At 42.4% G+C, this 25,031-nt stretch overlaps 1 protein-coding gene across 1 annotated transcript; it reads left to right on the top strand.

Annotated features, from left to right (window-relative positions):
• Window positions 1-386: 386 nt before the first annotated feature.
• Window positions 387-25,031, top strand: enpp5 (ectonucleotide pyrophosphatase/phosphodiesterase 5; the record flags this gene model as incomplete). Its single annotated transcript, XM_084082070.1, has 10 exons — window positions 387-482; window positions 1,906-2,808; window positions 3,681-3,857; window positions 4,527-4,926; window positions 7,770-8,397; window positions 20,843-20,952; window positions 21,199-21,324; window positions 22,077-22,183; window positions 23,478-23,659; window positions 24,864-25,031. Exons 2-10 carry the CDS (start codon window positions 1,932-1,934, stop codon window positions 25,029-25,031), a joined length of 2,775 nt encoding a protein of 924 aa, XP_083938196.1. The 5' UTR covers window positions 387-482; window positions 1,906-1,931.

Here is a 25,031-nt window from a genome sequence, read left to right as displayed (position 1 = left end):
GAGAGAGAGAGAGAGAGAGAGAGAGAGAGAGAGAGAGAGAGAGAGAGAGAGAGAGAGAGAGAGCGCGAGCGAGCGAGAGCGCACCCGTGCATGTGTACGTGCATGCATGCATGAGAAGAGTAGGCGGGATTTAGACCGGATATCAGCAGTCATGGAGCGCCCCCCCCTCCCCGTTCCTCATCTACATTACGTCATTGAGACCTGCTGTGTATCTTGTTTATACATCGATACGACATTGTCGATGACGATGGTGATGGTGATGATGATGATGCATCCTCTATGCTTCTATTGAAGCATCATGCATATGGAAAATATATTTAAACCATATTTGTTTTGCATCTTAACGACACATAAACATACGTAAACACAGTGTAGGCGGGACTTCCTTTGGAACGGGTCTGAGGCATAGGTCTGAGGCTGTTTATATCTTTGTGTGCAGAGGCAGGAAGGCAAGAAGGACCCGTGAAGACACAGATAACAAGGTAGGCAAATATGTTTGTTGACAACACCACCGTTTGGCATTTAGAATGTGTTTCTAATGCAGCAGCTTTCGGTTTAACGTCTCCTGTCCCGGTGGTCTTGCGACAGGCAGTCACTGCAGTCCTTTGAAAGTGACATTGTCCGTTATTTTATTGTCTGTCTGTTTATTAAACGTCTTATTACCAATGTAGAACACCACATACACAGACAGACAGGCAAGCTGACTCGTTGCATTCCGTACGTTCTATAAGTCGTTACGTTACGGAATGCTGCTGCTGATTCATTGTTGAGATGGTGAAACGTCTCTTGTCACATTGCATGTCTTAACCACTTAAATGGTTGAAGTCCCTCAGGGCTCTATGCTAGTGTATTTTCTGTTATATTGTGGGGAAAGCTTTTGCTGAAAATAGCCGATCGACATGCTTACAAGGCATCATGCATTGTAAGCTTGTCGATCTGCTATTTTCAATGCTGGGGCTTAACTGGTTAATGTCGTGGCTTTATTTTTTAGTTTAGCAGCAGAGACAGACAGACAATGCCATCGCCATCTCCCCGAGTTGCCAAATTTGGTATGACGTCATTATTACCCATTACCCCCCCCCCCCCCCCCCCTGACCTACAATATGTTGAACTGTCTGTCATGCATTTCTTCATGTTGTGACAACCTAATGCCATTATGTATTCAACTAAAAATAATTGGGTAGTTGACCTATTTGTCCTCATAATTCTTGATATTTTCTACTGAGTTGGTCACTCTCAGCTTGCTGTTCTTATTTTGGGCAGTTCATTATATATAATATACTGTGTGTATATGTCTGTCTGTCTGTCTGTCTGTCTGTCTGTCTCCCTCTCTCTCTCTAAAATAATATAAATAAATATATATTTTTATAAACAAATGTCAATAATAGTGAATACTCCTACAACAAGCTCACAATGTGTCATGTGATGCGACTCAAAGTGAGCTTGTAGATTGCCTATCTTTTGCTATGTAGTATATTTCAAACCTCATATATTGTAACTAGTATTATATTCTGTAATTTCGGATTGTATTCTCTGCCACTCAACAACAGCTGTTCCTATGTTTATTCCCACGCCACTCTTAGTTGATTCAGCAAACTTAACCAGTCTGTCTGTCTGCCTTTTCATATTAATCTACAGCTGACATCCCATTGGGTGTTGCACTGACACCTATTTGTGTATTGACAGGAAATATATGGTGGTAGTTTTTGATCTCTGGGTTACAGACAGAAGTCTCCCCTAAAGTTGTTTGGCTACTCAGACCTAACACTTGGGGCTCCTTTGTCTCACCCAGGGAGTCTTCATTTACTCTGTACATTTACTACAGCTATTTTAGTGCCACACCATCGTGCAATGAAGTACAGAAGAGTGGTTATTAACTCAGTTCACGGTTTTGTGTGATTGCAGAGTCACTCAACACCCAAGGCACAAGGATGAGCGGCTTAATGAGAGGCCGCTGCTGTCCCCAGGTCTGCCTATGGGCACTTCTCCTGCAAGCGGTCTCCATACATTGCATGAATTATCATGGGCAAAGGGGTCACGGCTTCAGGGATCGGCCCAAGCTACTGTTGCTGTCGTTCGATGGCTTCCGCTGGGACTATGTCCATCGGGTCCCCACACCCAACTTCGACGCGCTGATGGCTGAAGGGGTGAGGGTCGACAAGGTGGAGAATGTCTACATCACCAAAACCTTCCCCAACCACTACAGCTTAGTGACAGGTCTGTACGCCGAGACGCACGGCGTCGTGGCCAACGAGATGTACGACCCGGCCCTCAACCAGTCCTTCTCCATGGAGACAGACAGCATGTACAATCCTCAGTGGTGGGACGAGGCGGTGCCTCTCTGGGTGACCAATCAGAAAGCGGGAGGGCGGAGCGGAGCAGCGATGTGGCCCGGGTCCGACGTGGAGATCCACGGGACGTACCCAAGCCGCTACCTCCCATACAACGCCTCGGTCCGCTTCGAAACCAGGGTGGAGAAGATAGTGGAGTGGTTCTCCACACCGGGGGAGGAAGCGGTGGATTTCGGCGTCCTGTACTGGGAGGAACCGGACGAGAGCGGTCACAACCTGGGGCCCGAGAGCCCCCTTATGGACGACGTTATTGCCGACATAGACGAGAAGCTTGGCTTCCTCAGGAACGAGCTGAAGAAGGCAGGACTGTACGAGAGGGTGAACCTCATCGTCACCAGTGACCATGGCATGACTCAGCTTTCCCGTGATAAGATCATAGAACTGGATGAGTACGTGAGCAGAGATCTGTACACCTGGGTGGACAAGAGCCCCGTGGTGGGAATACTTCCTAAGGAAGGTATAAAAACCTGTCTTTTTAACTGTCTTTTATGCATTTCAGTTTTGTTCAATAGCCTGGAATAGCCTGTCCCTTGCTGTAAACCATAAGTAAATCTCAGAATATTTTCTCACATATTCTGAATATCTTATTTTGTAGAACTTTAATTTTATCCTGGAAGTCAAAGGAGGTCAGATTGGGCTGAAGCCTGGGCCATGTATGTAGATGACTGACGTAAGAGTACTGACATCATAGATGAGTGACATCATTCGGTTCTTAAGTCTGACGTAATTTTGTAGTCCGATGTCACGTCCGGGTCCAAAAGGCACCAGCGCCGTCCACTCTTCATTGTAAACAACATGTTGGAACCCGTAAATCTTTTTACAATAACCTCCTTTTTCAGAAATGAACCATTGAGGGTTAATAAGGGTCTTAATGCTAATATCATAGAAGTACAAAGTATTTATTTATTATTATGATTTAACATTATTATTATTAACATTAAAACACTTGGACCCGGAAGTTATTCTAGCGGGGCGCAACGTCACGTCTTAACAATCGAATAGACGGGCCACACTTCCTGGCGGAGATATGCGCTCCACTGAGCATACACCTGTCTAGTTTTTAGATGTGTTCCAAATTGACGTTCACTCCAAATAGTTTGCTAATTTGTTATTCTGCTAAAAGCATTGACATCAAGTGCAAAATTAGCACTTGACTGGCATTTGATTTGTTTATCAATAATTCTTGCGTCAGAACTAATTGAATGGAAATAAAATAACGAAAAGTGAAAAAGTGCATGAGTCTTTTTGAAGATCAGTCTAATAAGCACAGATACGTGTATGTGGGGTTGCCTGTATTTGAGTAACATTTGTCTGCATCTTCTTTTACAGGGAAGTTTGAGGAGGTGTACAGCCAGTTGGCAGATGCAAACCCTCACATGGTTGTCTACAAGAAAGAAGACATTCCAGATCACTTCCATTACCGCCATAACATCAGGATCATGCCCATTATCATTGAGGCCCGGGAGGGCTGGACCATCATGCAGAACAGAACGGACCCCTTCATGTGTACGTATTGACCCAGCAACATTGCCGTGATACATTATCCTTGATACCACCATAATCTTTGACACGTCATCTTTGATATGATCATTATTTTTGATACATTATCTTTGATACCTTCATTACTGTATTAAACCTTCAAAATATTCCTTGAGTCGAAGCGATGCCTTTTATTCTGCAAGGAGATATTATGTGGGGTGTAATTAATTAATTACACCCCATTTGTCCACTGGTTTTGTATAATCATTAAACAAGAACACTGGAAAATCTATTCAAATTAGATTACTGTTTAATAATATTAGGGCACATTCAACATTGTTCCTGTTTAGTTAGTGAAATAGTAGCAAACCTAATTGATGTAATTGACTTAGGGCGGCCATAGCTGAATGGGTAGAGGCCGTCTGGGAATGAGAAGGTCCCCGATCCTGTGCAGGATACTTGCTTAACTCCTAACTGCTCCTCTCTGTATTAATAAAGTGAATTGTTATAATTTCTTAGCAATAATATCATACTTGTCAGTGTCAACTTTCCAATAGTCTGTGTGTGTGTGTGTTGGTGGGGTGTTAGCTTCTGAATGAATGCAGGGGAAACACTAAACACTGACTATGTAGATTATTGATTATCCCTAATAAAGGTCGATACTATAGAAATAATCCATCTCTTTTGAATCCCCAGTGGGAAATCACGGATACAACAACTCCTTGCCCAGCATGCAGCCTGTGTTTGTGGCCCGCGGACCAGCTTTCCGCCCGAACTACATCAAGACCACCATGCGTTCCGTTGACCTTTACCCTCTCATGTGCCACATCCTGTCCCTGCATCCTCTGCCCAACAATGGCTCCCTCTCCAGAGTCCAGGACCTCCTCTCCTCGCCGGAGCCCTCTCCTCCCACACCCAGCGTCCCTGTCAAGCCCCCTGGGTATTCCTACGCCCCCGCCATGGGCTCCATTCTCGGGGTCCTAATGGTGATAGGTTTCCTGGTGGTGTTTGTCAGACAGGTGACCATCAGACAACTGCCCTCCCTCCCACGCAAGAGTGGCGAGATGTCGCAGCCCCTGCTGCAGGACAACATGCAACTCTAGGCAAAGAAACGAAAGGAGGTGCAAAAGCAAGACAAGGAGATGGGGATTGGGTGGTATCCCCCCCAAGATGTTATGTTATGTTCTGTCCAGAAGCAGCCGCTAAACGACTTCCCTTGCCCTTCTACACGCCTATTTCCTGTCCGCTTTATGATCTGGGGATCTGAGGGAAAATGTAACAACTATGCCTGTGATTAGTTTTTATTATTATTTATTATTTATTGTTTTGGTCTTCTCCTAACCTCATAATTGTGTTTTAGGGGAGCATGTGCAGTATTTTAACACTGTCTTGTTCGACCTGAGGTCAAGGGAAGTGTGTTTAAGGGTTTGTTTCAGGTTACAGACTTAATCAAGAAAAAAAACTTTACACAGGCTACGTAGTCGCTTTGCTTTGATTGTGACTTTTACTTGATTTCATCTCGTCATTAATAGTTGTCACATCACTCATTAAACGTCCAAAGCAGAGAGCAGAAGTTTACCCTGTAATTGATGTAGATATTAACAATGGTGGGTCCACCTGTCTATGTGAATAGTAGCCACTCGATTTGGTTATTTTTTTATGACCCATATATCTCCCAATCAATACAAAGCAGATTTGGCGTGTCAGCAGCTAGTAGAACCAAGACCTGCTCTCAGTTATGAATTCTGCAATTGGTCTGAAAAGGCGCTACTAGTATTAAGTGTGCTACAGTGTCAGGAAACCGAGCCAGCGGAATGCTGGCTCGAGTCGGTTGAGTCAGTGCCCTTCTAGTACAGTAGTACCGCTAAGCAGATAGGAAGAGGTTACACCACTTAGAATGTGAGGCTCTCAATATGCCAAACTGCTGCTTATATATGTATTGTATGTGTGTGTGTGTGTGTGTGTGTGTGTGTGTGTGTGTGTGTGTGTGTGTGTGTGTGTGTGTGTGTGTGTGTGTGTGTGTGTGTGTGTGTGTGTGTGTGTGTGTGTGTGTGTGTGTGTGTGTGTGTGCGCGCGCGTGTCTGATTCAGTCACATTACTTGCTTGCTCTTCAAGTATTCAATTACCATTTGCCTTTTAACTTCATGGAGTGTGTCTCTCTAAGGTGTGCAATTGTTTGTGTGTCAATTAGTCTATTATATGTTCGATAGATTTTGTTGGGGCAGTGGGTGTGTGGGGCATATTTCTGTATAGATGACTATGCCTTTCATTCATATGCCAGTCATACCCATGCCATTTGTTGGTGAAATGTGAAGTGCATTTGCTATTTATTGGTCAGTATTTTGTCTTAGGGATTATAAGGGTTTTGTTGATGTTTGGTTGAGAAGACTTAGGCATGGCTTGCGAGAGCTGTTCCCCTGATTTGCACTAAAGGATAGAGATGAAGCCGAGATAAGGGGGCAGTGGTAGGATGCTTTTAGGTCATGTATCATTTTGCACTCTTCGTTTGTAGAAGCTTTTTGAAATAATATAAAAGATAGGTGCCTCTTCCCCCCAAAAAGCTTTTTAATCAGCATAATCAGAACAGTAAAGTACAATCCAATTCTGTCAATCTTAATACTTCTAATATTTTTGAAATGATATTTTAGAATAATTGACTGAATTTTGTCATTAGGATTTTAGAAGGATTAACTTACACCTGTGCCCACAAAAGACAGACATCACTGTGATATCCTTTTTACAAAATGTAACTTCATAAATTACGAGCATTTATATGAGAATAACTAACTTTCTGATAATTGTCTTATGTTAAATGAATGAAGTGTTGTCTGATGATTTTCCCCCTGATTTACTGAGAGAAAACACATATATTTAATATTTAATTTGAAACCCATGCACTGGAAAACAAATGATAACGGAGGATCAGGTTTATTTAAGGTAATTGTGGATTTGGAATATGGTAACATGGATGTTATACTAAATAAAATGAACTAACTACCTTTGCCATGTTAATCAATCAGTTCTGAAATAAAAGGGACTTATGTAACACTGAAGTGCTAGCCTTTTGTGTGTGTGTGTGTGTGTGTGTGTGTGTGTGTGTGTGTGTGTGTGTGTGTGTCTCATTTATGTGGACATGAATAAATTGTTCTAATGTATGCACTGATGTAAAATATTGATTGATTGAATACTTTTATTACCAGTTTGCAAATAGCACAGAGGTACGATTTTACAATGATTTGTTAAAAGGATAACACAAAAAGCCCTGGGGGCTTGTTTCCGTTGTGGTCCTGTGTATTCAATTAATCAAGAACTACACATTAATGTTCTTTCACACATACACTTGACATCCAAAAGGTAGCTACAACACGGGTTTAGAGGTGAAGAGGGAGTGGAGGGGGGGTTGGGGGGGGGTCCAGGGGGTCCCCAGCAAAATGTGTTAATATAGCATCACAATAATTTTAACCTTTTATACTTTGGCTATTCAAAAATAGCAGATATACAAGCTCATAGCACGGGCTATGAGCTTGTAGATCTGCTATTTTTGAAAAATCGTGAAAATTTGTTCAAACCTTTTAATATCTTGGAACAAAATATTTGATGGGGGTCCGCGGCCAAATGCATATCATTTTGGGGGTCCTTGACATGAAAAAATGTTTGAGAACCACTGCTCTACTCATTACCATTGGTTGCATTTTCAATCAGGACTGTGAGAGTCTGCAGTCTGCACAGAGCTATGATGACCTCTGCGGCGCAAACATTTACATAAATCACCTGTTAACTTCCAGGACCAAAGTTCTTTTATGAGTTATCGCAAAGAATGTGCCCATGCGCGCATTCAGTCAGTGGCAGCGCGCACGCTGGCTCCTCTCTCTCTCTCTCTCTCTCTCAGTCACTTCAACCACTCCTACCTGACCTGAACCCAGAGGTCTGCCACTCCAGGACCCGATCTGACATGGAGAACATCTACGAGAAGATCGATGAGGGGAATAACGTGTACGACACGACGCCCGTCGAGCAGCGGGCCGACAGCCCGGCAAAGCCAGCGGATGCGACGTACGAGAACCCGGGGGTCATCTACGAGACCCCAGGTGAGGTGAAGGAGGAGCCCCTGTACAGCGAGGTGCAGGTGCACGCGTCCTCACCGGCCTACATGGACACCAGAGACGGCGACGTGGACGCGGAGAAGCACAGCGACAAGGGATCGTCATCGTCTTCTTCATCATCCAGCAGCGACAACGAAGATGAACAGGGAGAAAAGGTGGAAGAGAAGGTCGAGGAAGAGAAGGTCGAGGAGCCGCAAGCAGAGGTCGCCAAGCCGCAGCCAGAGGTTGCCCTCCTGGTCGAGGAGGAGGCGCCGGAGGTCAACGGTGACGGACCCGGTTCTAGGCGTTCATCATCGGCTTCTTCTGCTTCTTCTTCTACATCCACACCCGCGGGAGAAGAGGTCGCGACGTCATACGACCTCACCCAAGAAGATGACGCACCTGAGCCTGAAGAGCTCAAAGCTCTGGAGGCTGTCACCCTGGAGGAAGATCCCAATAAGCCTGAGATCGCTCTGTTCGTCAAGGTAAGAAACAGCTGGCATCACAATCGTTTATTGCAGGGTAAATACATTACCCCATCACAAGATTGTTAACTCGCCATCAACTCCAATTTCAGTTTAACGTCACATCACAAGTTTACACTAGAGTGGGTGAAATTATTGTATGCAAGGCAATTGCAGTTACAAAAATAAGAGAAAAGAGAAAAAATAGCCTATCAAATATATGCCTACAGTGACAGTGAAACACAATGTTCTTTACATTCAATAGGTAAATATGTATTTATTTGCATCACTCCATGTGCAGCCCATGCACTGGTAGGATATTAGTGTACAATATGACCTTATCTCCATCAGTGATCACAGCCTCCAGTAACATAGTCTTCCCCTCCCTGCCTGTTGGCCTGGCAAAGACAATCATTTCAGATATTTTTTTAATTATTTTTATTTAATTTGAACGGTAGGCTACATCTGTTTTTATCTCCATTTTGCTCTTATTCTAATATTGGCTGGTGGTGTGGTCACATTTGCTCCAGCCAAAAACACTTTTGCACTCATGTGGAAAGCAACAATGCTGTGATTTTCCAACATATCAAATGGCATGCCAGGCACTACATTTTGTGTTTGTAACACTACAGTAATGGGAATATCTGAGCAAAACCACAACGCTTCAGTCTGACAGTCACATTAATGCAATTTCTATCCATGTTTATAAGTTGATGTTGGTGTGTGTGTGTGTGTGTGTGTGTGTGTGTGTGTGTGTGTGTGTGTGTGTGTGTGTGTGTGTGTGTGTGTGTGTGTGTGTGTGTGTGTGTGTGTGTGTGTGTGTGTGTGTGTGTGCCTGTGTGCCTGTGTCGTACTGCTGAAAAGCTGAGCATTACAAGGATACAAGCAGCACTGACTATAATGTTAAACTCAGAGGTCGCTCACTTCAAAGAAGAGAGGATACCTGTCAGTCTCAAACTTGAATGAAAATAAAAGAGGTGATACAACACATAAATAATAGCATCACAGCCATTGTAGTGACACATCTTGGTAAGTTATTAGTTTCTGGAATATGCGACTGGGTAAAGCAGCGATCCCACCATGTCTTTCCCTTTAATCCGCACTGGTGCCTTGATGTAATCATTAACTAGTTTACTGTATGGCCATAGAAACCAGGGGTGAACTCCATGCTTGAGCAAATCCAGTTGTGTGTTTTTGTGCCTTTTCTGATACAGCCCGTCTGTAATCTGTGTTATAGTACATTCAGAGGTCACTTGGCTGATTGGGCAACAGTGACTGAGAATCAGTGGCTTTGAGTCGCATAGGTCTGTTTCAACTCAGCAAAGGTAGTAGGCTACATGTTCTATTTTTGTCTTTTGAGGAGAATGTTTAGATTACTATAGTATTTTCAAACAAGACAGATAGCAGGACGTTTCAGAAGGAGAACGGACAGGAGAGGCCAATGACCTCAGGACCATTACACTCCTGGGTCCAGACAGAGAGTGAGAACCAAGCTAATGTGAAGGGGATTCATTGCACACAAGTGCAGCCATTCAGTGAGATTCCATAGATTCTCTTTAAACCTTTAATGAAAAGGGCATTGGGTCAAGCCAGTCTTTATATATATAATATAATATAATATAATATAATATAATATAATATAATATAATATAATATAATATAATATAATATAATATAATATAATATAATATAATATAAAAGCTGATAGCCACATATAATTTAGAATGTGCATAAAAGCAATTCAGCACAGATGAGCTGTGGCTGAATAAGATTCATGGCGCAAGGCTCTCTGAGTCTGACCTAGAAGTTTATTTCTGAAAATGGATGTATTTAATGGATCAACATGGGGGTACATAGAGGTCGATGGCCAGTTGGGTCTTAGGGTGAGGGAGTCTGAGTGAAGCATGTGGATGGAACAATACTGGCCTACGGCTCTAACAATACAAAACAGATTGCCCTCCAAATGATTCAGTTAATAGCTGTTACATAATCATAAGCATAGCATATAAAAGATCAAGTTTTTTGAATCTTGCCAAGTCAAAATTGAGAGGGAAAAAATTGGTGGCTCATTCTTAGATTTTCCTATTCGTCCCTGCAGGCATAGGATTGTTTTTCTAATATTAAATTTAGCTGGCTTTGCAGGTCATTTCAACACATTTGCTTGATGGCGAGAATATAGAATCCAGCTGGTGGGATTTGGGAGTTGTTTAACTTTGGATAAAATGGGAAACCGAAGGATATTAACACCTTTTGAATGGCATGGACCGATAACAGCACAGATGGATGACAGCCATAAACATAATCATGTTCTATCATGATATTAGTATATCACCATGGTTATGATCAACATGGACTTACATACACCAGCTCACAGACCATGTATAGTGGGTGTAAGCAATAGAACTGCCCCCTTCCCTGCATACCAACCCAGCCTCTATCTGCCATTTCCAAACCCACTGAATCCAACAAGTGGGTAGGGCGGATTTCACAACCGTTTTATGTTCAACGATTGTCATAAACCAACCAGAGTCCCACTATAAAAACATGGTTGAGATATGCATACATTGATGCTATCGGCTTGTATGCTGACCCGCCTGCTTTCTGTGATACTGCAGGCAGGCATGTTGAAAAATGACTGTTGTCACTTTCCATTAATAGCCTATTACAAATGGCAGTTTTCATTGAGGACTAAATAATTTCATCATAAGTGATGACCTGGAAATCTTTTAACATAATGCTAGGGCCTACTTTATAGTATGCACTGTAAAGGTATGCTTTGTGTTAGCTGGTGGACACATATACTGTATTTACATTTACTTAGAAATATACTGTATTTACATTTACTTAGAAATATACAAAGTGATTGGCCACAATTGACAATAGGTTATGTTTGACAGTGAAGTTCAGTGTCTCCAGCTGTCCAACAACTTGCAAGGCTGTATTTTATGTCTCTGAGTCTGAATATGTTACTGGCAGTATTCTTGGGCTCACAAAGGGTTATGGCATTTCTCATATAAGACAACGCTTTGGCCTCTGTAAGTGCCTGTGTCTTCATAGACTGACACAAACAGTTATCTTGTCACAGTGACACACAGGTGTAAAATGTTTGTAGTTATGGAGTGGAAGGGTCAAAGAGGCCCTGTTCTCTCTGCTTTAGGGCAGATAATGAATGGCAGTTACTAATTGATGTATAGGGTGAATGATTAGCTGAAGTCAGTGATTTGAGCTTCCTTGTGTCACAAAAGAAGTGGTGAAATCAAAGCCATTTTCTTCCCAAAAATGTCAATGACCTTCATTGCTGCTCACCTTTGCTTGTTATCTGATAACAAAAAGGCATACAGAAAATAAACATGACTGTAATGGAATACAAATTAGTTTCACTTGAAGCCTGAAGGTTTTACTGTTTATAAACCACTTTCAACCTGGGGTACCCATTTTGGCCACACAAGTTTCAAAAGAAAGTGGGGCAGCCATAGCTTAGAGGGTAGAGAGGCCATCTGGTAATCAGAAGGTCATCAGTTCACCCCCCGGCCCACTAGCATATGTGTCAAGCAAGACACTTAACCCCTAACAGTTCCTTCCCATGCGCCTATCAGCAGCCATCAGCCACAGCAGAGTGATGTTTAAGCAGAATTTCCTGCAGGATTAATAAAGGTCTAACTAAGAATTCAGAAATATCAGATTTACAAGCTCACGGCGTGTTGCGAACCCTGTAGATTGGCTATTTTTATGTAGGGCTTAAGTTGGTTAACAGTTATGGAGGAGCCACATTGATGCATTATCAAAATGAAAGTATAAGTTACGTAGCAACGCATACAATACCATCACTTACAGTATATGCTGGCAAATGCAGCACGTGTGCCACGTTTTCTGTGTGTACAGTATATATGGGCCACCACAGACATGCAAAGCAGAAATCCTGAGAGATCAGAGAAGAGTACAGATGTTCTATATAAATGTTGAACAAACAAATGCTATTTGACAAATGATGTTCTTGTTTATTGTTGACGGTTGATTGAATACGCTTGAAAATGGAAATTAATAGGGAGACACTTCATGTTTCTGTACATTATATGTGTGGTGTGGCAGAGGGGTGTGGTTTGTTGTTGGCTGTAAGCAGAGCCATATGGCAAACCTTCAGTGCAGCAATTATTGTTGTTACCGGTCATTAATCGAACTGATTGGCTGTCATGTCAGATTGTAAATGGCAATGATTATCATTATTATTTCAGCATTGATTTAGGGCTGAGTAATGAAACTGTCCTGTATGACTGTAGGTTGGTAAGCCCACCAGGAGAGGGGGCTATTCTAATAATGGAAGTAGTTGGAACAGGCATCACTTTAACCTGCCCCACTTTCTTCAGCTCTTCAGATTCGGAGGATGGTGGATATAATGTCTCAGAAAGACACTGTTGGCCATGGTTGAAGTCTTGTATACATATAGTGATTAGTGACCAATTTCAAATGATATTTTCTTAAGGAAATTGTGTTTTATAGCTGAATATGCATGATCTAGTCTCTCCATACTGAGTGCAGTAAATAATCCCTTTAGTGGGTGCCACTGTGCTGTCAACAGAGGTTTTCACAGTGAGACATGCAGCATACAAGCCATTCACTTGGCTTGTAGATGGGCCCTCTCTAAAAACGAAAGCCTGTTCCTGAAGTTAAAACCAAAGCCGAGCATCAATAATTCACACAGGAATCTTCTCCTCATCTCCTGTTGGTGATCAAATACAACCTGCCTCAACCTGCCGGTGTGAGACACGTGTGAATACACATTAAATATGAATGCCACACACAAAAGCACACACACACACACACACGCTCTCAAAAGTTCTCACCAGGAAGTTATTTCATCCTGGATTTTGCAGCATTTCCTCTACAGCTTTCAAGCATTGACAATCATGCAAATGTTTATTGATGTGGACAGGGGGAGGCATATTGACTGATATGTACCCAAAGAGGACATACCAATGAGGAAAAGAAAGGGCAGCAATACATTTGGTTGGTTGAGAGAGAGAGAGAGAGAGAGAGAGAGAGAGAGAGAGAGAGAGAGAGAGAGAGAGAGAGAGAGAGAGAGAGAGAGAGAGAGAGAGAGAGAGAGAGAGAGAGAGAGAGAGGGGTGATAGGGAGGAATGGAGGGACAGACATAGGGATGGAGGTGGATGAGGCGAGGGTGGGGGTGGGGGTGGGGGATAGAGAGCGTGGAGAAGGGAACAGGGAGAGGGCTCCACCCCCTGGTATAGGCTGACACCTGTTTTTCACTCAGAATCAGTGAGAGCCAAGCTCGCTCTGCTCCCCATCTGGTAGCCCAGGACCAAATCAGAGCATGTTGCTCTAACCTCACACTCACACTCTACACACACACACACACACACACACACACACACACACACACACACCCACAAACACGCAACACATGACACCTGGTCCCGACCCCCGGCTACAGGAGACAAACAAGAAAAGCGCTACATCAACAAGACCTTACGGGACCGAAGAAGACAGTGGTCCTCTAGGGACAGGTGACGAGAAATAAGTGAAACCTCCCAAACCGAACGCTGAGGACCTAAAAGAAGCGAGGATACCTCCCTCAGACACAAGGCGGTGCTGCCCTCAGACAGAAACCATCGAGAGAAGTCTTCTAGGTTTTGACAGGAGGATGTAGACCTCCAGGGCTGAGATCAAGGACCTTTCAAACCGGTGCAGGTTTCGACTGCAAACCCCATAAGCAACAAGGTGCCTGTCATAGTCAGAGCACCATGTCTGCCAACGGTCAGGAAAGAGACCCCGACATTGAGCTCTTTGTCAAGGTAAGGAGGAGACGAGGTTAATCTTGAAGGATTTTTCTATTCGTCTCTCTTTGTTCAACACTCAGTTTTGGATAAAAAAGACCACATGGTTCTCTATGGATGGACATATAATTTCAGCGCCGCTGTGTGTTGTGGAAAGTCTGTGTAACCAGATAGCAGAGGTTCAGGTTTCAGAGGCACGTTCTGGTCCAAGCTGACCCGGGATTGTTGTGACAGTGATACAGCATCTACCTGCTGATGCTGTCAGGGCACTGCCGTGTCACTACTACCCTGTCAGCTACTATACCAACAAGATAGGAGATTATTTTACATTTTTGCAGCACACATTGGTATTGTACTGTAAACTAATATAGTTTATGCTTTTAAATAACACTACAACATTTTCGGTCGCTCAGACTTTCACCAGGTATATAGCATACCTGATGAAGGCCTGTGCAACCGAATCGTATCTCTAATAAACCCTTTTTTTGGCTGTAAGTGAGGACAGTGTGCGTCTCATGTTGACTGCCTGCTCCGACACACCTGTCCATTGAAGTAGGGGTGCAAAAGGACTTTTTGACTATATAACACTACACTCATACTTAAAATCTGACGTTTGCACACCTTCTCAAGGCCTGCTGCTGGGAGATTCACAGATACCTCCTTGACAACTGCTGCAGTGAGATAAAAACAGCATCTTCCAAATATATCCTGCTGTTATTATATTCATGACTGCTCTGATCTGATCCGTCAATGAAACCCGGCTTAACAGAACAAAGCGATAAAAGCACCGCCTTTGAAGTGCTGCCTACATGCTATGTTGCTTTGTGGATTCTCTTCCCCCCGGGGGAAAGTTGTAGAGGCAGACAAAGGTACACCAAGGCAGGTGAGGTGGATGCAGCTGGAAAAATAGGCATGGCTGACAGTGCTGCTGGGATGCGCTGCCCCAATTAGCTGGCATGAGAAGGCTGGATGCAGCCAAGCAGCTCGCTAGGAGCAGGAGGAGATCAGTTGGGTCTCAAAGGAGCCGAAATACACTGACGATCATAATAACAAGGTGTGCTTGCATCACTCACAGCCTCTGCCATGTACAACTTTCTGCATCATGCAAGTACCTGCATCACACAAATCTGTGTGATGATAATAATGTGGATGCATGTTTTTGGTAAATGTAAGACTGAGTACCAGTTTCTAGATACATTACAAATACATCCACGAGTCACAACATGTATTCTGTGTTATGTTGTGGTTATTATTACTTCCCAAAGCAGAATTCAACATCTCATTCAAAAATGTCAAAATGAACTATGGGGTTTATGTAACCTGTATAAAGTCAACATCTGGGCAAGTGACTCATCACAATCAATTCCAATATTGGGTTAGTCATCCATGCTTAAGAGGATGCAAGCACTACTCAAGCTTCTTCCAGTAATGTATTAAGCACAATCTAGAAAAGTAATTTTACTGTCAAAGGAATTACCAGCACTCATGGAAATTTCTGCTGTGAAAATGATTCCTCTATCCTGCCATGTGAGATGTGACCTAGATGGACAGAGAGTACGTCTGTGTCTCCCTTGATCTCCGCAACTTGAGTGTGCATTTGATTTTTGTTTTGTTTTTTTAGGTCAGTGACACTGCAAATAACCCAGCTGAATCTTATCTGCATTTATTGCACTTAAATAGCTTAATTTGTGCACTGTACAACATATTCAAAGAAGCATGAGTCATGTTTACTTTATCTTATCTTATAAGTGGTATGCCACTGTTGATATGGTTAAAATGTCCAACAAGAAAAATGCTAAGTCTTCAAAACTATGCCACCAATATAAACAATGCAGGCCCTATCTTGCACGACGCCTTACCCCTTATCTCAACTTTTTTGCAACTTTTTTTACTAGTTTGAAAAACATTTTAAAATAGTTCAAATAGCCAATCTACAAGCTCACAACGAGTCGATGTAGATCGGCTAGTTGAACCATTTCAAAATGTTTTCCAAAATAGTAAAAGATGGCTAATAAGTTTAGGGATAAGGGGTAAGACCCGCATCATTTTTCCTCATTTACTGCATTCAAGTTTCATGGATTGTATTGAGTAGAGGTGGGAAGCAAAATAATGTGTGATGCACACAACACTTTTCACTACAGAAGCACAATTTAGTTTGACTTTATTGATAAAATGATTGACTTATTCTGTGTCTGCTTTATTCTGATTAGCAGGTGATGGTAGATCTCTCCAGCATTGGAAAAGGAAAAGTAGATCACATGCCCGAAAAGGATCGCCCACCCCTGGTATAGAGTTATAAACCCTTCCAGTGGTTTCACTCACCATCAAATCAACCCGGGGTGCCATGCCCCCGCGCTCTGTTTGCCCACAGGCCCAGTGGTGTGTGTGACAGCCTTTGTCTTCCATGTTCTAGATGTTGATTGGCTGTCATCAGCGGTTGTGTATTGTGTTTCCCCAGTCTCCATTGAGAGCTGCCCCTAACAATGTACAAATAGAAGCTTCGCATCAATGAGAGGGTACTGGCATGTATACAGTCAGCTCAGCTAGTTTTGCATAGACATCCCTGCTTTCTGGCTTTTACCAGGACCAGTGTCTGGGTGGCAGTTATAACAAACGCACCATGTTATGTCACTGGTAATATCAGCTGTGTTATATAGCTTTGCTTACTTACTTAACCACATGAGCCCTAGTGTAGCTATTCTGGGCATGTCATAATAAGCGAAAAATAGGAAAACATTCCACAGAAACAGCAGATATAGCTTGTGAGCTTGTAATTGGGCCATTATCAGGGAAGAGATTTGGTGTAGAGGGGGGAAAAAAGGAGGAGACCAAGGCCAAGACTAGACCCCTGGGGGACCCAGGTCAAATAAGTATATAGGGTTTAAGAGGTTAAGGTAGTATTTGGGGTTAAAACTTATTTTTTTCTTCTTTTTGCGAAAAAGGTCAAATACAGTATATTCTTATAGTAATCATTACTATATAGAGTAGAGTGTTTGTTTAGTAATGGGGGTCTACCTGTCTCTCCAGCTGTTTTAAACGGAACATTTATATTCTTGGAATGAAACTCCATTACATGCCATGGTAACATTTAATTCTCTTCTGCACCACAGACCTCACTTCAAACTGTTATAGGATTTTGAAATAATGAGAACATAGGTACCAGCTCTCCGTCTATGTGTTCTTTGTTGCTATGGGGCACAATAAGTTGCTTTGACGGTTATAGCAGCACAAGCTAGCTGTGCAATCTGTGCATCATCTGAGAAACCAAAGCGCTGGCAGGCATCTCAAACGTCATGGTCCACGAGGGCCGACCATGTGACTCTACTGTTGATCCAGTGGGCAATATGCACCTGTGCTGCTGTGATCAGCCTAGTTGAACCACTTTAAACCTAGCATGCCTATTTTCACATGTCAATGTTTTGTATTGCGATAATAGCTAGTTGAGAACTACAAGATCTCAACACCATCTCAACACTGTTACCTGCCGGTCAGCCAAACGTTACAGTAGATATTGTTTGAGTGGTTAACCACTTAAAATCTAGCGTCCATAATTTGGTGATGTCTTTATACAGTATGTCACAATAATGTTTTAAAAAAGTGAAAATCTACATTCTCACAAATCATAGCTTGTAGATCTGTTGTTTTTGTGTGAGACCATCTGTCACAGCAAGTGTTGAGTAGAACCCAAATGCAGATGAACGACTCAAATGTCTTTTATTAAACTAAAGAAAAGGTGATCCCTAAACAGGGCAGCTAAACGTCAAAATACAGAAGCAAACTTAAGGAGGCTTAATGCCCACAGAAGTACTTACATTGACAGAGGATTTAGAGACTGACAAGTCCGACAGCGCATTCCTCCGACAGCGCAGTGCTCCGACATTAAACAGTAAACCCGAACCAAACCCGCACCCTAACCCTAACCGCACGCGGATGCCACATAGTCGGAGAAAAGGTCTGTCGGATTAACGCATGCCTCCCCTGACAAACACACTGAAACAGATGGGTATAAATAGACAGGGAACTATCAACTGTAGATGCAGGTGAACTATAAATACAATCAACACAGGATAGGCTGGGGCAAACAAGACACAGGTGTCTAGGCTTAACAATAATCAAGGTGGGGAGACAAAACAGGGAACAGATACAAGGGAAAACAGGAAGCGCATTACTACAAAATAAGATACACAACTCATGGGGAAACAGACTAACAGAACTACCAACACCAAAACACAAAATACTGGACAAAACATAGAGCTACAGAAACTAAACAATCAGGAAAATGTGACAAAACACAAAAACAAAAAATGGCAGGAGCAAGAACACAAGAGAGAAATACATGTCCAAAGTCCATGACAGTATCCTATGAGGAAGCATAAATACTTTACGTACTTTAAGGGCTTTAAGTCGTTAAATCAATAAATCAAAAACATTTTGTTTTTCCTCATTGGCTTCAATGTTGTACTTTACTAAATGTATGCAGAACCAAGTTATAGTGCCAACTGCTGTCAGTGACAGCTGTGTTGTCTTTATGGTTCAGAGGTCTACACATGCCCTGTAATTGTAAAGGTTACCTGTTCAAATCCAGCCTGGCCCCATGGTGCATGCATCCTCCTGCTTCTGCTGTTTACTCTTGTAATACTACAATTTACAATTTCAAAACTCAAATTCCCAATATCCATGTGTAAATGTTACAAAAAGTATATATTTAACTCAAGTAAACCTTTAAATTAATAATTAATCGTCTCAAAACCTCCTAGGCATGTCTCTAATAGATATTTTTCATGCTTGTACACAGAATGTTGATCTGAATTGCTCAGTAGTTGAGTGATAGTCTTTAAACGCAAAGCTTAAGAGTTCCACTTTTTTCATGCTGCACTTGGTCTAAATCTTTGCATTTTTCAGGATAACTTCTGACAGTAGTTAATAATGACTTGAGAATTTGTTGTGTACATACTTGTATGGCGTTACTGTAACTACAGAAAAGCATGAACCAGCTAAACAGCCTTGTGGTTTGAGTGTCTGCCCTGAGATTGGGAGACCGGGGTTGATCCCCGGCTGGGTCATACCAAAAAACTATAAAGATGGGACCCAATGCCTCCCTACTAGGCACTCAGCATCAAGGTTCTTTTGGGGAGTAAGTCCCTGTGACATACTAGAGTCCAGGGGGTGTGCTTGTACATCAAGCTGCCTCACGCTACAGAAACAGGAGATAGGCTTCTTTCTGCCACATGACTCGGCAAGGCTTACTTATTGTATAAAGAAAAGCATCAACATGATAAATGAATACAAAGGATTTTACTGTGTGGAGTTTAAAATGATAGGTCTGAAGCTTTTGCTTGACAACCACCTACAGACCTGCCTTGTGTTGTTATTCTGGAGGTTTAGCCTTGAATAGTGTGCCCTAGTGGCCAGTGAACCAGGTAATGGAATCACTATGTATAATTCAGCCTGTCCTCTGGATCAGGTATCAGGGCAAACCTTCCACTGTACAGCCATACACACAGAATCATTGTATCTTATGCACACAGGTAGAGCAAGAGATTCTCCCCCTGTATTTATGACATTATTTGGCAGTATTTATATTGACTTTATGACATATTAAAAATGAAATAAGGCACTTATAGAAACTATACAATATGATGTCAATAATTAACCATATGTACCCAAGCATTGTTGCGAACATTCTGCAAAAATAGGTGATCTACAATCTAACAATGCGTCACGTTGCGACACGTTGTGAGCTTGTGGATCAGCTATTTTTGGCTCAGATAGTGTAGAGGTAAAAAAAGGAGGGGGCGACTCTGGTCAACTAAGTATATAGGGTTAAGTCATGTCATAATCATTTAAAGATGATTATTCATCCTTACATAAAAGGTATGACCAGTTAGATCTCTTGTTTTGTGGTTTCTACAAGGGATTTAATATTCATCTATCTGTGGATGTTCTACCCCCTCGTGGCCATATACTGTTTCCTGATTGACCTTATTAATCAGATAACGGTCACTGATAACAGTTAGAGTAGTTAATCCAATGATTTATTTATTTATTTGGAAATAGTTAGAAAGCCCTCTTGTTGGTGTTGATGACCCCGTGACCAGAGGGTCACAGGTATAATTTTCATTACACTCAAAGCAAAACACAGAAACCTCATGTGTGTATCTACATGTGGCCGGACGAGAATTACCTGGTTTAAGAACTAGTATGCAAAATAATTTACTCTGTGTTATTATCTGCCAGATATCCTCAACACATTTTAGCTACACACGCCTTTTGAACATGATTCTAACCTGGCGAGTAGATATTCCAGGTAATGATTAACAGCAAGTAACTCATTCATGCCAGATATCAGTACTATAATTTATAGCATTACATATAAAAACCAGGCCGTAACGTGGGAATGTTTTATCACATCTGGAGTATCCCAGTGTTGCACTGGCCTCTCATTGAAGCTGTCAACAACACATACAAAAACATGTACCCCTGGCTGGCCTATTTAGGACTAACTCCTGCCAGAGCGTTCTCTCCTATGCAGTCTCAGTTTACCTCCAGTCCCATTAAGGATAAAAAGGGGGAGTGAACTACTGTCCCCCCAGAAAAGGATTCTATAATGTTGGGATATAAGGAGAGCTAGGTGTTGGTATGAACTGTGGACATTGTGTGGTCTGTCTGTGCAGGCTGGCAGTGATGGAGAGAGCATCGGCAACTGTCCCTTCTCCCAGCGTCTCTTCATGATCCTCTGGCTCAAAGGAGTGGTGTTCAATGTAACCACTGTTGACCTCAAGAGGTTAGGACACACACACGCACACGCGCGCACACACACACACACACACACACACACACACACACACACACACACACACACACACACACACACACACACACACACACACACACACACACACACACACACACACACACACACACACACGCATGCACGCACGCACACATGCAAACACACAGAGTACAGTACATAGTACATACAGATGTACTCTTGATACGCTATTATTCTTTTATCTTTTCTGTTTTGTAGGAAGCCAGCAGACCTTCATAACCTCGCGCCAGGAACACACCCTCCCTTTCTGACCTTCAACGGAGAGGTCAAGACTGACATCAACAAGATCGAAGAGTTCCTGGAGGAAACGCTTGCTCCCCCAAAGTAAGGGAAACTTTGTAGAATTCGACGTTAGAGCAGTAGGTCGCAAATACACAAATCACACTATATCACAAAAGGCTGCAATTTGTGTATAGAAGATATATTTTAGACTGCTATCGAAACAAACAATCTCATTCTAACCATCAGTGTTTCCAGTGTTATCCCCAATTCTTTTGTATACAAAATGTATTTGAGTTTGAGTTTATTTTCTCAATAGTGCGCTGCCCATGTTATAGATATATGTGCATACCTGACTGGACTAACAATCTTTCGTTGTACTTGTTGGAAGAACTGCAATGTTCACATACAAGAGTAGAGTCATTTAATTTACAACACTAACATCAACTTTCACACCAATAAAATGAAAAAATAAAATGAAGGAAGGATGAAAGGAGGAGGATAGAAGAAAGTAAAGGGGCCTTCCTTTAAGAGGAAAGAAAGGAATGAAGAATGAGAGGAAGTAGATTCCAAACAAGGGACCATGCTCTTCATATTTGGCAGTAATGTACCATCGCCGCCAGCCGGGCTCCATTTTACTGCCCTGCAAGTATTTTTCACATTAATAAATAGGTGCTGGTGTGTAAGAAAGGCTGTGAGGTTCGGGCGGCTGGCCAGCTCATGTGACTGTGTTACATGTAGAACATGCGCTCTCCGGTCTGAGCACTGCTCCAGGCCCCCAGGTGTTAATGCTCTCCAGATGTCTCCGTCTGCGTCTCCTCCCTGACTCCTGTCCGCCCCCCCCCTGCTCTCCTCAGGTATCCTAAGCTGGCCGCCAAGCAGAGGGAGTCCAACACGGCTGGGAATGACATCTTCGCCAAGTTCTCGGCCTACATCAAGAACACCAAGCCCGACACCAACGGGGGTGGGCTTCTCTCTTATTTCTGTGTTATCGTCGACGCGCGTGCATGTGCTTGTGTGCTCACACAAAGGGCGTAGACGACGTGCACATACAAAGCCGCGCATGCTTAGACAAAATCACATGTGAAGTTAAGGGATATGAGGATTTCTGGACATGGTGAAATATAGCATATTGAAGAGATGGGAGCCACGGCAGCTAGCTGGATGTAGCTGGATGCATGTTGTAGTAAACACAAAGTGTGCTTAATGTATCTTTTCATGCCAGGTTTGGTTAATAATGGACACATGAACAAATGACACATGTCGCACACAGCCAAGGGCACACAACAATACGACTGTCTGACCAGCAGTGAGTGTGGACCAGTTGCTATTATGTTCTACCACTAGATGGCAGCAGAGTTACATAGATGGGGATCAAGTTTGTTTGAATTGTTTTGCCGCCATCTAGTGACGATTGTAAGTGTCTATAAGTCTGCAAAATCCATTGCTCCTTTCCTCTTGCTTGTACACCAGTGGTTCTCAAAGTGGGATCTGGGGACCCCCAGGGGTCTGATCTACAAGCTCACGACGCTTTGTGCGCTTGTAGATCTGCTATTTTCATAAAATGTATAGAACATTTGAAAAGATTTACAATATTTTATAACAAGTATTATTTGGGGGTCCCTGCTTAGCACACATTATTTTCAAATGGGGTCTGTAGCCAAATAGTAAATACATATTCATTTGGAGGTCCTTGACAAGTTTGACTTCCTGGCCTATCATAATCACACCTGATACTATTCCTTTATCCTGTGTCTTTGTATTACTGTATATCTACATCCACACCAATATCCTATCTTGCGCTGCTCACAAGCTCACAACGTGTCGATGTAGATCGGCTATTTGAAGTATTTTTAAATGTTTTTCCAAATAGTAAAAAATGGCAAAAAGGTTTAGGCATAAGGGGTAAGATAGGGCCCTTAATCTATATCTGTATCTACTGTTGATATTTTGATATCCTTGTGTGGGTGTGCATGCATGCATATACCTGTGTGTGCACTGTGCATGTGTCTGTGTCTCTATCTATGCTATATATTGTCTCTGTCGGGTGGACACCTCCTCTGTCCAAAACTGTTACTTTTTAGGATTCAAATTCAAAAACAGCAAAAGTAGCAGATCCACAAGCTCAAAACGCGTCACTTTGCGCCACGTTTCGAGCTTGCGGATCTGCTACTTCTGAGGCTTTTGTGTTAACATAAAAAAGTAAATATGGAGATAAGAGGTTTGTGCCCGACAGCAACGATATGTTTCACCTTCAGCTCTAGAGAAAGGTCTTACCCGGGCTCTGAAGAAGCTGGACGACTACCTGAACAGCCCCCTGCCAGATGAGATTGATGCCGACAGCATGGAGGAGGAGAAGGGCTCCAACCGACGCTTCCTGGATGGGGAGGAGCTCACACTCTCAGACTGCAACCTGCTGCCCAAGCTGCACATAGTCAAGGTAAGAGTAGCCTACCTGAGTGAAGTAGTAGGCTACTGGAGGTTTTGGAGAGTTTTTCCCCAAATGCTTGGAAAAGATAAGCACTCAATGTATGTTGTGTTGGAGGTAGTGTATCGACTAGTGTTAACAGAATGTAGTCATAATTGAGACGCCAGTGGTTTCCAACACCAGATTTCTAATGATTTTAATAATAATGATAATGATAATGATAATGATAGTAATTATAGGATTTTCTAAGTACTCAGGAAGATAATGAAAACAAGGTGGAGTGGAGGGTTTGTTGGGGAAAGTGGGTGGGTATTAAGGGCAGTTTTATTTTCCCAACAATATATTTATTGATTTTTTCTTTTTCCACACAACATTACATTACATTACATTACATAACACATTACAAAACAAAATGGACAATTACATTTAAACATTACAAGACAATCGCAAAATAAAAGGACAACACACAATGACAACATCAGCACTACTCCTCTCCAGATTCTTCCATTAAATGTGACAGATTATTGTTTTCCATGTATTCTATAAAACGACCCCACACCTCCTGAAACAACTCTTGTTTGTCCTTAAAGGATATACGTGATTTTTTCCAGAGTTAGACATAAAGACAGTTCCCTGAACCACTGTGCAATGCTTGGTTTGTCCGGCCTCTTCCAGGTCAATTCTATTACTCCTTTAGCTTGTAAAAGACAAATATAAATATTCTCTCATTGCGCTTTATTCTGTGTCCAACTGGATAGAGGCCTAGCAGAAAGAATTAACAGCAGTTTTGAATAATTGGAGGGTGGCTCGGCTTTTGATATCCCCCATTTTTATCGCTAGTGGAGATATGTTTTATCCCTGTTTCTGGTTAGACTAAATTAAATACTGCACATGCATTTACTTGGGAAATGTAGACTGTCTGATATGTTTAATATTTATGTGTTATAATATCACAACTTAATACAACTAAATGTATATTAACCACATCAATCCTGTAAACATTTGTAAAACATTTTTAAATGATTTAAAAAGATAATAGATCACGCATTGTGATCTTGAAGCTCACAGCGCGTCGCATCATGACGCGTTGTGAGCTTGTAGATTGGCTATTTTTAGTATTTGTTGTACGAAGATGTATACAGTACAGGCCAGGGCATAAGCAGTTAAGAAAATGTCTTCCTTCATTAACATAACAGCGTTTTATTCTCTCTCCTAGGTGGTGGCGAAGAAGTACCGTAACTACAACATTCCCTCCGAGCTGACGGGGGTGTGGCGCTATCTGAAGAACGCCTACACGCGCGACGAGTTCACCAACACATGCGCCGCCGACGCAGAGATGGAGATCGCCTACAAGGACGTGGCCAAGAGGCTGGCCATTAAGTAG

Source organism: Gymnoscopelus microlampas (assembly GCF_963454915.1).
Source record: "Gymnoscopelus microlampas genome assembly, chromosome: 16".
NCBI lineage: Eukaryota > Metazoa > Chordata > Actinopteri > Myctophiformes > Myctophidae > Gymnoscopelus > Gymnoscopelus microlampas.
Note: the sequence above shows the minus strand (reverse complement) of the source record. Positions and strands in the feature narration are given on the sequence as shown.